This window comes from Paramacrobiotus metropolitanus, unplaced genomic scaffold (genome assembly GCF_019649055.1).
Source record: "Paramacrobiotus metropolitanus isolate TYO unplaced genomic scaffold, Prichtersi_v1.0 Parri_scaffold0000052, whole genome shotgun sequence".
Lineage (NCBI taxonomy): Eukaryota > Metazoa > Tardigrada > Eutardigrada > Parachela > Macrobiotidae > Paramacrobiotus > Paramacrobiotus metropolitanus.
Window position 1 is genome coordinate 332,829 of NW_026570272.1, and position 12,265 is coordinate 345,093.

At 44.4% G+C, this 12,265-nt stretch overlaps 4 protein-coding genes and 1 long non-coding RNA gene across 7 annotated transcripts; 3 read left to right on the forward strand and 2 right to left on the reverse strand.

Moving 5' to 3' along the window:
- Positions 1-37: 37 nt before the first annotated feature.
- Positions 38-4,605, forward strand: LOC129592486 (eukaryotic peptide chain release factor subunit 1-like). Its single transcript, XM_055488531.1, has 7 exons — positions 38-757; positions 1,362-1,501; positions 1,727-1,865; positions 1,928-2,118; positions 2,510-2,639; positions 3,047-3,267; positions 3,921-4,605. Exons 1-7 carry the CDS (start codon positions 487-489, stop codon positions 4,161-4,163), a joined length of 1,335 nt encoding a protein of 444 aa, XP_055344506.1. The 5' UTR covers positions 38-486; the 3' UTR covers positions 4,164-4,605.
- Positions 4,606-4,610: 5 nt separating this feature from the next.
- LOC129592490 (uncharacterized) lies at positions 4,611-6,549 on the reverse strand. 2 transcript variants are annotated; one of them, XM_055488535.1, is made up of 3 exons: positions 5,940-6,549; positions 5,458-5,856; positions 4,611-5,005 (listed from the first exon to the last, which is right to left on the reverse strand). In XM_055488535.1, exon 2 carries the CDS (start codon positions 5,849-5,851, stop codon positions 5,462-5,464), a length of 390 nt encoding a protein of 129 aa, XP_055344510.1. In that variant the 5' UTR covers positions 5,852-5,856; positions 5,940-6,549; the 3' UTR covers positions 4,611-5,005; positions 5,458-5,461. The 2 variants fall into 2 exon arrangements, with proteins under 2 accessions (XP_055344510.1, XP_055344511.1); XM_055488536.1 differs by lacking the exon at positions 5,940-6,549 and having other exon boundaries at positions 4,611-5,081; positions 5,458-5,917.
- On the forward strand, positions 6,064-8,364 carry LOC129592487 (uncharacterized). The gene is made up of 2 exons (XM_055488532.1): positions 6,064-7,384; positions 7,891-8,364. Exons 1-2 carry the CDS (start codon positions 6,277-6,279, stop codon positions 8,064-8,066), a joined length of 1,284 nt encoding a protein of 427 aa, XP_055344507.1. The 5' UTR covers positions 6,064-6,276; the 3' UTR covers positions 8,067-8,364.
- On the reverse strand, positions 8,351-11,141 carry LOC129592488 (uncharacterized). Of its 2 annotated transcripts, none has more exons than XM_055488533.1 (5): positions 10,959-11,141; positions 10,532-10,779; positions 10,062-10,272; positions 8,872-9,189; positions 8,351-8,805 (listed from the first exon to the last, which is right to left on the reverse strand). In XM_055488533.1, the coding sequence occupies exons 2-5, from the start codon at positions 10,628-10,630 to the stop codon at positions 8,711-8,713; spliced, it is 723 nt and encodes a 240-aa protein (XP_055344508.1). In that variant the 5' UTR covers positions 10,631-10,779; positions 10,959-11,141; the 3' UTR covers positions 8,351-8,710. The 2 variants fall into 2 exon arrangements, with proteins under 2 accessions (XP_055344508.1, XP_055344509.1); XM_055488534.1 differs by having other exon boundaries at positions 10,841-10,960.
- On the forward strand, positions 9,836-11,428 carry LOC129592491 (uncharacterized). Its single transcript, XR_008690981.1, has 3 exons — positions 9,836-10,297; positions 10,504-10,792; positions 10,856-11,428. It is a non-coding gene; the product is annotated as an uncharacterized LOC129592491 (long non-coding RNA).
- Positions 11,429-12,265: the final 837 nt, after the last annotated feature.

Genomic DNA, 12,265 nt, shown 5'->3' on the forward strand with positions numbered 1-12,265 from the left:
CGACAGCCAGACGAGCGATGTGCATCGTGTCATCTGTTTCACAGAATAGATTTTTCTTCGATTCTGTCACAATTTCATCATCTCGGGATTCTGAAGAGGTTTTTCCGTATTTTGTACAGATAGAATTTATTGTAGCGAGTTTTTTTCATGATCCCTGCGGATTACGGTGACATAACGTGAGACGGAACGCGTGTCGTGCGTCAAGGAAACAAGCTAGACTGCTACGTAGAGTACGGCGTTTGTGCATGTTCTGACACGTTTAACTGACTGCAGCGGAGACCCGATATCCTCTCTCTTTTTATCCCGAGTGATAGCCAAATCTTTTAGCAGTTTTGAATAGAAGATTTTATTGATAATATATTCTGTCAGTGTGCGCTGGGGTGTCTGCGGATCGCGGAGACCGCTGGAGGAAGAAAGAGGTCCTTGGTTGGGTTCGCTGCGCGTCTGCGCTGTGGATTTGATATTATTTGATTGAAAAGAGGAATTATGGCGACGGCGGGCGCGGGCGACGACAGCTCGGACCGGAACGTAGAGATGTGGAAGATCCGGCGGCTGATCAAGAGTCTGGAGGCGGCGCGCGGCAACGGCACGAGCATGATCTCCCTGATCATCCCGCCCAAGGACCAGATCTCGCGCGTGGGCAAAATGCTGGCCGACGAGTTCGGCACGGCCTCCAACATCAAGAGCCGCGTCAACCGCTTGTCCGTCCTCGGCGCCATCACCAGTGTGCAGCAGCGACTCAAGCTCTACAACAAAGGTAGTCTGTTGGAATGCTAGTCACGCGTTCCGCAGAAAATTCAATTTAATTGACTTGTGGATCGTTTTAAATTGATATAGAATTATGTAATAGATGAAGCTATTATTATCATTAATTTATGGCCATTGAAATTTGAAATATCTTAATTTTGATTTTTAAAATTGACAAATTATAATAAATTGTAGGTTGATTGTGAGTGTAAACTGGTTTAATTGATTAAAATTATGGAAATTGGTTTATATTATTAACTTGATCTATGTGTCATGTGGCGATTAATTTTAAATTGTTAAATGAAAATTGATAGAAATATTGTGAAAATAATTCAGTAGGAAAATTGGTTTAAGCTGTGATTTTTGAATTATGATGTCATAATTATGTGTAAATTTCAGTGTTTATGGAAATAATTCCATGCGTATTTTTGTACAGGGAGGATGGATACAGTCTATAATATAGACTCTATATTATTATTTAAAATAATCATGCTGTAATAAAGGAAGCATTAGCTGAAAAAATGGCGACGGAATCAGCTTGCGAAATCATCGATTTTGAATTTTGTTGTTTTGATGTGCATTTTTGATGGTGTGTAAGTGTGTGTTGGGTGCAGTGCCGACGAACGGGTTGGTGATATACTGCGGGACGATCGTGACGGACGAGGGCAAGGAGAAGAAGGTCAACATTGACTTCGAGCCCTTCAAGGCCATCAACACCTCGCTCTACCTCTGCGACAACAAATTCCACACCGAAGTATGCACAGTTCTTCAACTATTGATTTATTTTTGCTGTATTATTTTTTAATATTATTTTATTTTATTGTTGATGAGAATATTAATGCGGATAATATTTTATTTGGTTATTAATGCGAATATAAATGCGGATAATATTTATTTTATTATTAATTCGAAAAAGACCCGTGTAATAATTTATTTGGCTGCGAAATACGAATATTAATGCATAATTGTTGTTGGATAGGCACTCCAGGCGTTGCTGGCGGACGACACGAAATTCGGGTTCATCGTGATGGACGGGAACGGGGCGCTGTTCGGGACGCTGCAGGGCAACACGCGCGACATCCTCGCGCAGTTCACCGTCGACCTGCCCAAGAAGCACGGTGCGTCCGCTTAATGTGCATCGCGTGCGACACAGTTAAATGAATGCTGGTCCCGGTTGCAGGGCGCGGCGGGCAGTCGGCGCTGCGGTTCGCGCGGCTGCGCGTGGAGAAGCGGCACAACTACGTGCGCAAGGTGGCCGAGACCGCCGTCACCTGCTTCATCGCCAACGACCGCGTCAACGTCGCCGGCCTGGTGCTGGCGGGGAGCGCCGACTTCAAGACCGAGCTGGCGCAGTCCGACATGTTCGACCAGGTTAGCGCCGTCTCTGATTATTTAAATTATTATCAAAATTATTTTAAGGGTTTTTGAATTATTCCCAAATTTTTTAGTGATTTTTCTAACTATTTTTTTGCATTATTATTAATTATTATTTTTATTATTAATTTTAGGAGGCGAAAATGATTCAGTTAAATGCGGATTTATTATTATACGATGGAAATTAATTGTTAAAATAAAAAGAACAAATAGTGGTAAGGGTTATTATTTCTCCAGGTTGTTTGTATATAACCTAAGAATTATTGGGAAAATAAAATTTAAAAAGATTCGTTTGGTAAATGCACGTTTAATGTGAAAAATGGCCGGAAATTGTGGGAATTGTCAATTTTGTGTGAGTGAAACCGGTTGGTTGTTTTTATGTGTGCAGCGACTGCAAGCGAAGATCGTGAAGACGGTGGACATTTCGTACGGCGGCGAGCAGGGCTTCAACCAGGCCATCGAGCTGTCGGCCGACTGCCTGGCCAGCGTCAAGTTCGTCCAGGAGAAGAAGCTCATCGGTGCGTATAACTGTTAACTGTATCTGCCAACGGCTGTTGCTCTTCCGCTTCGCTTCGGCATAAATTGATTTTGCGTTGACACGTTGTCATGATGTCAGCGCCGCTTCTGGCTGATATCATTCTCGATGACATCTGACATCATAACATTCTGATGTCATTGAGGTCCTATCCAAGCCAGAAACAAAGCACAAAGAAAACGGCAAATTATTTATCGACAATTCCTGTTGATGAATAATCAGAAAATCAATTAATTTTAGTAATTAAATCGATAATTAATTCAGTAGTTAAATCAGTTAATTCAGTAATCAGTTAACTGATAATTAATTTACTGTGGATTTCGGTTAACGTTGAAACAAATAAAATGTAGAATAATGAATGAGTTGTTAATGTCGGTTGCACATGTGCAGGGAAGTTCTTCGACGAGGTGTCGCAGGACACGGGTAAGGTGTGCTTCGGCGTGGACGACACGGTCAAGTGTCTGGAGTCGGGCGCGGTGGAGACGCTCATCTGCTGGGAGAATCTGGACATCATGCGCTACGTCCTGCGCAACACCAACACCGGCGAGAAGAAGATCGTCTACCTCCGGCCCAACCAGACCCAGGACAAGAGCAACCTCACCGACAAAGACGTAAGTCAGGCGGCGAAATTCCTCCTCAATTCACCGTTTTCAATCAGGCATTTCCAGTGGTTTAAAAAAAGTTTTCTTGCAATTTTTATTTAATTAATTTTTGTACAGAAAAATTGACCAGATTGAATAAAGTTAGTATTAATTTTGTTTCTGTTTCTTCGTTTATAACACAAACATATTCGGAAAATATTCGGAAAATATTTCGGAAAAATATTTGGAAAATACCAGTTTAAATTTTGTTTTTAAATTTCCAGTATCATGCAAATTACTCGTATGAATCGCGCTTGGTGAGCAGTGGAAACGGGTCGTAAGGCAATTGCTGTTTTTTTTAAAAAAATTATTTAAATAATTTAAATGCAGGACTTGATCAATTAAATGTCCAGTGGATGGAATATATATTGGAATAATTAATTAATGTTGAAAATAAAGATTGCGGTAAGTATTCATGTAGTTTTGATTTTCTAGCACAAATCATAAACGAGAATAATTTTTTAAAATTCATTTACAATTGCATTTTTTCCGAAATAAATTTTCTAGCTACATACGAGTCGTTTATTTGGAAAAAAGCTTAACGCTGTGTGAAGTGGACTGGCTCATGGTGGCGGTTGTTAACTGGTTGGGGATGCTGGCGTGATGTGCGGTGCGTGTTGCAGACGGGTACGGAGCTGGAGGAGGAGGAGAAGATGGCGCTGCTGGAGTGGCTGGCCAACGAGTACAAGAACTTTGGCGCGACGCTGGAGATCGTCACCGACAAGTCGCCGGAGGGCTCGCAGTTCGTGCGCGGCTTCGGCGGCATCGGCGGCATGCTGCGCTACCAGGTGGAGCTGCAGCACTTCGACACCAGCCTCCTCGACGACTACGCCGCCGAGCACGACTTCGATCTGGACGACTACTAAATTAATTAACAATTTCGACGGAAGCGCTGCATGGGCTCGGGCCGCCGTACCGTTCTTTTCTTCCCGCGTTCGTTGCGTTAGTGTTTTTCTACATTTCTTTTTGAAGCTAATTATTGAAGGAATTTTACGCGAGACCGCACATGTGTCCGTTCATTGACTGATTGCAACGACTAACAACAGACTGGATTTCTGATGATTTATGACAAATTATTTATCGTAGAATTTATTTGTATATTTTTATTGTTTATTTATCATTCTCGCGGGTATTTTATTTGCTACTAATCTGGATGATTTATTGTCAGTTGTTTACTTATTATTTAACCGCAGTTTTTTTAAAATTATTTTATCTAAACTCTTTTTAAATTGCCACTTATTTCTGGATGATTGATTGATTTCATTTTGATGACTGATTTATTTTTTTTATATAATTTTCTACATATTCCGCAGTTGACGCTTTACATATTATTTTCGTACAGGCAGACTCCATTTTTGCAGTACGTTCAAAATATTTTCACGCAACAGAGCAGTCCAAACTAGGGAAAAAATCCCAGTGCTGCATTCTCAAAAAAAAACAGCACGTATTGTACGCTAAATTAGTAAAAAATAGTAGGCAAAAATTGCACTGGAAACAATTTTATCTGGCGTTCCTCCGCGAGATGTACGAACATTGTCCAGGGCTTCCCATGGCCGTGTGGCGCTTCACAGCGCTAATCCCGCAGCCGAAAGCATCCAGGAGGGGAAAACATCCGCAACAACACGGCCCGCGCGTTGAATCTCGCGGGCGGCCACATTTTGGCCTTCCCCAGGGGAATTTATTTCTCCATCGCCACATTATCAAGGACCTATCGAACAAATGACAGGCTTGATATTTCCAGCTCCAAATCAAATCATTTCCAAATCAAACCGGGCTTCCACAAACTGAAACGCTTTGAAATTAAGACAAACTAAATTATTCAAATAATTCTACATGGAGAAACACCTGACAAAATTAAATTCCGATATTTCCAGTAAAAATTACAACGGGAATTCTAACTGTTGAAAAATACGACGGATCAATAATTATAATTGTTAATTCCTTGTTGATATCACAGAAAAACTATTCGAAAAAATAAACGGATAAAACCTGAAAAATTCATTTTCTAAAAAATTGGCGATTTATTTTCGGTTTTCCAGCCAGTTTCTTTCCGAAACAGAAATATTTCAAAAACAGCCCAAGCTGCCGACATTGGAACTGTTAAAAAAATATTCTCGCAATCAACTATATCGGTATATCCATCGCAACGTGATTGCTTACCTAATCAAGACGCGGTGGAAGACTTCTTTGGAGCTGGTTTGTTGGCAGCAGCTTTGACTTTTCGCTGCTGCTTGCTGCGCTTGCGTCGCCAGCCGCCCAGCGTCCCGCGCTTCACCCCCACCACCACCTCCGCCTTCCGATTGCTGATGTCGGGGTTCTCCTGGAAAAAGGCCTCCAGCTCCCGCTCCTTCTCCGGCGTGATGATGGTGGCGCGGCCGCGCGGGTGCGCCGTCTTCTGCAGACCCGTTGACTGATCGTAATGCTGCATCACGCGTCCCACCCACGATTTGTGCTTCCCGCACAGTTCCCCCACCTTCGAATAACTCTTGAACTGCGCATACAGCCGATAAACCGTCTTCACGAGATCGGGATCAATTGCTTTACCGCGGGGCATCTTAACTGCGACAAACGTTTTGAACAAATAAAAATCCTGCAGTAAAAATTACATCTGTTTGCAAAATTTGGCAGACGAGTTTGCTCACGTTTGAAGTGTACAGGGAGCGGGCCACTTGCGTACAGACAGTAGTGCACGTCCAACGCGGCGGATACTTGAAATTGTGGGAGCCTGCCCGGATCCCTGTACTTCTCTTGCAGTGCAAACGTTAACTCAACGGATGCACATTTTCATTTCTATTTTTTATGTGAATGCTTTTCAAATATCTTTTGTGGTCTGTCTTAGACGAAAGATGCCACGAGGCAAACAGATTGATTCTGATCTTGTGAGAAGTGTGTTCCGGATGTACGCGCAGTTTCGAAGTTGCGCGCAGGTGGCTGAGCTGTGTGGAAACTGGAAAATCGGGGATTGCTCACGGTAAATCAATGCCCTGGAATCCTGCAAAGTCTCGTCATCGGACTGCTGATGCGAAGGACAGAGAGGAAACTTGTTGTGGCTGTTTTCCAATCTTCGCTTCTTTCCGCCTTCAAAACAGCGCGGGAGACGAGAAACCAAGGGAAAACATGGACAAGCATCCCGATGTGGCTGTAAAGATTTTCCAAGCCGTGGCGCAAGCGCAACCGCCCAGCGCCAGCAGCAACCTGATCGTCTGCCCCTACTCCATTCAGCACGTGTTATTCGCCCTGCTGCTCGGCGCCCGCGATCAACTGCGCCAGGATCTTCTAGCCCTGCTGTGTCCCGACGGGCGCAGCATTGAAGACGTCAGCGCGGCGTTATCCTGCGTCGCGGGTGACGCGGCGTTCAGCCAAGTCAACGCGGTCTTGTACAGCCAGCGCCTCACGCTGAAACAGTCGTTCAAAGACGCGATGCTCAACAAATCCGATGTGGTGTTTTTACCCGTGGATTTTGAGAACGCAACCGCCGCCCGGGCGGCGTATGCGGAGTTTCTGAATAAATACGCCAGTAGCGAAATGGCCGACCGCCTGCCGGTGGACAGTATGAGCAGCGTTCTTGATAATTGGCAAACCAGTCTGGTTATAATCAATCTGCTGACGTTCTCCGCGCCGTGGGCGCTGCAGTTTGAAGAGAAGGACACCCGCGACGGCGTGTTTACCTGCCTGGACGGCAGTCAGAAGACAGTCCCGTTTTTGATATCCGGGAATACGACGTGGACGTCGTTTAACGTGATGAAGAAGACCGCGGCGACGGATCCGCAGATGGTGATTATGGAGGCCGGTGAAAAGCGGTACAGCGTCATGTGTATTCTACCGGCGGCCGCGGGCGGGAAGGCACTGCGGCAGCTGGAGGAGAGTCTTAGTGTGGAGATGCTGCGCGGGTGGCGGCGGCAGAGTATACGCTATGGCATGGCGCTGTCCTTGCCGAAATTCCGGATTACGTGCGAGGTGGAACTGCGACGCGGTATGGAGGCGTTGGGGCTGGGTGAACTGAACAACACCGCCACCGGGTTTTCGGACATGTTCGAGGAGTGCCCGCTGCAGGGCGTCACCGAGTTCCGCCACAATATCGTGTTCGGTGAGTAGTTGTACCGGGTTTTTTCAAATTGATTTTCGATTTCATATTTTGGATTACCTATAATTTTTGAACAAAATTTTTAAATTATTTTTAGAATTATGTTCGGTGAGTGGCTCAGTTAACAAGGGTTTTTTTTTAAACTGATTGTTAATTTTTTCGTACTTATTTGTTTGATTTTGATTTGATTTTATTATTTTCGATTTTGTTTTTTAGCTTTTTGAATGATCTTAAGAACTTGTACATATTTTTGTGCGGTGATCGTTTTTTGTGAATAAATTTCGCCTCGTACTTACTACATACTTTTGGGGTGGATTTAATGCGTTTTTTGAATAATTTGAATTTTTTGGGGGTTGATTTTCCTTGAGCAAGATTCTTTTCAGACTATTTTTGTGAGAAATAAGTTGAATTAGGATGATTTTGTGAGGTTGAGAATTTTTTTAATATTTTGGGAATTGCTGTCGTACTGGGTAGGATTTAACGGGATTTAACGTTATACGTTATGGTAGAGGTGGACGAGCTGGGCGTGCGGTCGAGCGTGGCCACCATGTTTTCGGCCGAGTTCCTGTGCGTGCCGAGCCCGGCGTTCGAGGCCAACCGGCCCTTCCTGCTGCTGGTCTGGCACAACCAGCTCGACGTGCCGCTCTTCATCGGCCGCATCGCCGATCCCGCGCTGACCACCTGAAGAAATGCCGGCTGTCGGAGCGTGACGTTTGTGTTCATACAGATATATGTGCAATGATCGTCTGTGTATGAGTTCTATTTGTTGAAATGTTGTTAGATTGTTGTAAAGTGGTGTTCTGACTGTTTTCTTAGGCGCGATTATTCATCCGACTCATGAATTTGTATTGCGGTCTTGATAGACGCTTTTTTACGCTTTTACAAGTAAAGTCAGTACGATACTTATATAAATACGTTATACGAGGTACACGTATCTGTATAATGTATTTACGAAAGACGGACGATGAATTCAATGGCATTAAAATTACTTTCCATTTTATTTACAAAGCACAAACCGGAAGACTGAACTAGAACATTAGCAGAAGGCTGTTACAAGGAAGTCTCAGTGAATCAACGTCATTTCTGCCGGCTAAATTAAAAAAGTAATTAAGTTGATCCTCATGTCGTTGTAATATCAAATTATGCCATCTATTCGTAACAAGCGTATTATTATAAATCAATTATTAAAACACTTCAAGTAACTGTGCACGTATTAATATTTTCGATTTCAGACCACTTACTGACAATAAAATGGAATTAACAAAAATATAACCGGAAAAATACATTGGCCACTATTGGTCATCGAGCGGGTTCATCGGCGAGTGTCTCCTAACCGCCGCCCCACATGTGCACGCGACCGGCCAGTCCCATCTCCTCCGGGACGCCGACGTCGTCCAGCGGGCTGTGGGTGTCGATGCGCGTCACTAAATACACAAGAAAGCATAAGAAAACATAAGAAAAACTGAAGTTGACCCAGCGAATGTCCTTACCGACTTCCGTGGGGTGGTCGGCCACGAGGGATATCTCCGGCTGCCGCACACACCGCACCTCCACGACGTACAGTCCGGCGCGCTTAATACACACCCCCTCGAAGCTGGCCACCGACGGCTTCAGCGCCCCCTGCGAGCGCAACGAGACGACGCGCGGCCCGCCCACCTGCGCGGTGCCCTCGCCGTTGGTGTGCACCACCAGCTCCAGCTCGTCCGTGGCGTCCGCGTCGGCGAAGACGGAGATGGCGGGCAGCGGCGCGTTCTCCTCCACCAGCGCCACCGGGCACGTCAGCCAGCCGAGGGCTTTGACGCCGACACCTGCCGAATAGTCCGTGTACTCGCACTCGTAGGCGGGGTTAATGTGGCTGCTGGCGCCGGCGGTGCTGGCGCGGTGGGCGTGGCCCGGGGCGTTCAGCTCCAGCTGCACCTGCCCCGTGGAGTCCACCGAGCGGATGACCTTTAGATCGATCTCGCTCGGCCGCTCCACCGCCGCCACGCTGCCCTCCGTTATACTCATTTTTTATATATTTAATCGATATTAAATAATCCGCAACTTAATTGGAAAAATCAATCAGCCGGATAATAATCGGGTCAGAAAAAAATTAATACCGTATATATAAAGAAAAGTAGTAGAAAAAATTCCGCGATAGACGGGGAATTAGGAGCTACAAATGGGAAGTGAATAAAGAGGAAACTGGGTTGGGTACGTTGCTTGTTATGATGACAAGTGATGGTCGTAGTAATAATTAATCGCTGGTGTGCGAATGAAAATGCAGTTGTCTGTGTGCATGATGCGGCTTAATTGCGTTATCTACTGAGCGGCCGATAATTGCACTATCGCTGCAAACATATATTGACGCTGACCTATTGTCAAGGGAAAACGAGCGCGGCCGATAAGGCCCGGGACCGGAGCAAATTCGCCTAATCGAGCGTTATTTAACTAGCGTAATAACATGGCAGTACTGAACGGTATCTCGTTGTACGTGCTGGTAGCATGTTGATCAACAGTGCAGTGTTAATGTTATTTATAATTATCGTCAGACGTGTGATATATGCACTTATTTGAGCGTAGTCGGGAAACGGATGGGACACTGAGTAATTTTCCGTGTTTTCTTATGTTTTCTTATGCCGCTGTTCGGCAGTTGGTATGCGTGCCAACGTCAAGTGAGGACGAAGACAGGAGCACGTACCTCGGGGATGCGGTTGCGCCGGAAGTGGGCCCATCTCGATGCAGACGGCTTCGGTGTGGAGAGACGAGGGTCCGCTGGCGGTGGTGGACACCTTGGCGCAGGCGTAGTTGAAGTACTGCGAGGGATCCTCCGGGGACAGGCCCCCGGCGTCCGCCAGGACGGAGTGCTCCACCGTGTCGATGTGGTCGCTGGAGGGGTGCAGCAGCAACGCCTGCAGGGACACATATATAATACAGGTGCACATATTATGCTAATGCTGCGTAAAAAATATCTATACATGCAGTTAGTTATATGTAATGTAAAATACGTATATATAGCTGTCATTCTTAAAATGTATATACTGTATATGATATAATTTTATATAGCTGTCATTCGTAAAATATATGTACAGTACTGTATACGATATATATAGCTGTCATTCTTAAAATATATATATGTGCAGCGGGTGGACGTCCAACGCATATATGTACCTCGCTGGCGTCCACATGATCGGCGGCCCGGTCATGATGAATGTGCCCGGACAGGCTGTCCAGCGGCCGTCGGGCCACCACCACCGGGACGGCGTCCATCTCCGAATCCGATGATTGCAGTGGTGTACGCAAGTTCCGTTGGTATCGGGAGTACAACAAACCGGTTAATACCAGGATAAACGATGTAACTTCTGCTAACTGAATGGAAGATTGGCACGCTCTCCTTCCTCCAAATCAAAATATGGGAGCTGCAAAGAACAGGTACGCTATATTGCCTATATTGTACCGATATTTTTGTCAACTACGCACATGCTAAAACCCTAGGCACGCAGACGAACACGAAAATTAATACCATCCCCGCTTCGGAACGTTTCTTGCGCAAAGCTGTGAGAAGGAGGAGAGCCGCATATATAAACAGATACCGTACCTTAATATACCAGCGTCTTTATCCAGCGTGTTGGGGAGTATTGAATGTCCCGTTAAAAGAAAATATTGTTATTTGCGCAACGTTGTGCCGTTGCGCTGTCTTACGCTTAGAGTTTCGCACGTTTTAAAATGCAAGTACCGTGTGCTGCGCTGTACATGGTGCTACGTATACCGTGTATGCCTTGATGATGCTGATTGCTGTGTTTTCCATCCGATCATGTGCTGCGCCAACCAGTGTAAACACGTCTGTCGTGCCGCAGCGGTCTTGTTGAGCACTACAACGATAGCTGATATGAATCGCTGTGTTGAACGGAACGGGTTCCGCCGGTTATTAGCTTGCCATTTTCCCTCGTAGCGCGACACACCACTGCATTTCAAAAGATGGATTGTATTGCTTGTGATATGTATAGCGTCAGCTTCTTGTTATTCACGGCCGGAAGCTTATTAAACGCCACAGCCGGCATTCATAATGCAGGCAAATTATTCCAGTTAGAATGCCCTAACATTAAGGCCGTTCAGTCAGGCGCTTGTTTTGATAATTGTCTGGTATATAGTCAACGACAAGAAGCAACCCAAATAAATAATTACTCGCAATATTTACAGCATATAATCAGACAGTCGGTCAAGATATATCTGTATATCGTATATGTATATATATATTAATTGTACATAACTGATAACCTTGTAATGCTGTATATAAAAATTTTGCAGTCATATAATATGAAGGTCAATAACGTAAGCACTGTATGTAGTTTATAATGATGTAATTTATTTTTCAATATGTACATCAATGAGCGCCACTCAGTAGCCAGTATATACATACAATCAAATAAAGAATTTGTCCTAATTAACACGAGAAGGGACTGTGCACAATACGCTCATAGCATTACCACGCATAATCTCCAAACTTTAAGCTTATATATAGTAGTTATATATATTACATTTATATATCTATATTCTATATCAGTGTTTGAATTCAAAATCATTTTGAGTAGTGCATACCAGCGCAAGGTTTTTGCGTTATGGATGGGCCACTGCCAAGTAAAAAATATACAGTTTTATGTATGTAAAGGTCTTTATGCTTTTTATATCGTTGATGAAATCGGTTATATATAGAGTTCACTGACATAGATAATTACATGTCTCGATTATAAAATTATCTATGTACACAAAGGTCACTAAGAAAACGTGTAATAGTATCGGTTATAAAATGGGTTTAATTATATAGTTGCCATCAACATACTAACTGTACATAAAGCTTTTTTAGCAGCCAGTATTCTTCTACGTAACATTAACTGCAAGCGCAAC

Excerpts from the sequence above, each read along its gene's own strand:
- LOC129592486 (XM_055488531.1), top strand. The coding sequence starts at position 487 with ATGGCGACGGCGGGCGCGGGCGACGACAGCTCGGACCGGAACGTAGAG. Across the intron at positions 1,866-1,927 it reads CGACCTGCCCAAGAAGCACG|GGCGCGGCGGGCAGTCGGCG; the intron begins GTGCGTCCGCTT and ends TCCCGGTTGCAG. Across the intron at positions 3,268-3,920 it reads GCAACCTCACCGACAAAGAC|ACGGGTACGGAGCTGGAGGA; the intron begins GTAAGTCAGGCG and ends TGCGTGTTGCAG.
- LOC129592490 (XM_055488535.1), bottom strand. The coding sequence starts at position 5,851 with ATGCCCCGCGGTAAAGCAATTGATCCCGATCTCGTGAAGACGGTTTAT.
- LOC129592487 (XM_055488532.1), top strand. The coding sequence starts at position 6,277 with ATGCCCTGGAATCCTGCAAAGTCTCGTCATCGGACTGCTGATGCGAAG. Across the intron at positions 7,385-7,890 it reads CCGCCACAATATCGTGTTCG|AGGTGGACGAGCTGGGCGTG; the intron begins GTGAGTAGTTGT and ends ACGTTATGGTAG.
- LOC129592488 (XM_055488533.1), bottom strand. The coding sequence starts at position 10,630 with ATGGACGCCGTCCCGGTGGTGGTGGCCCGACGGCCGCTGGACAGCCTG. Across the intron at positions 10,273-10,531 it reads ATCATGTGGACGCCAGCGAG|GCGTTGCTGCTGCACCCCTC; the intron begins GTACATATATGC and ends GTGTCCCTGCAG. Across the intron at positions 9,190-10,061 it reads GGCGCAACCGCATCCCCGAG|GTGTCGGCGTCAAAGCCCTC; the intron begins GTACGTGCTCCT and ends ACTATTCGGCAG.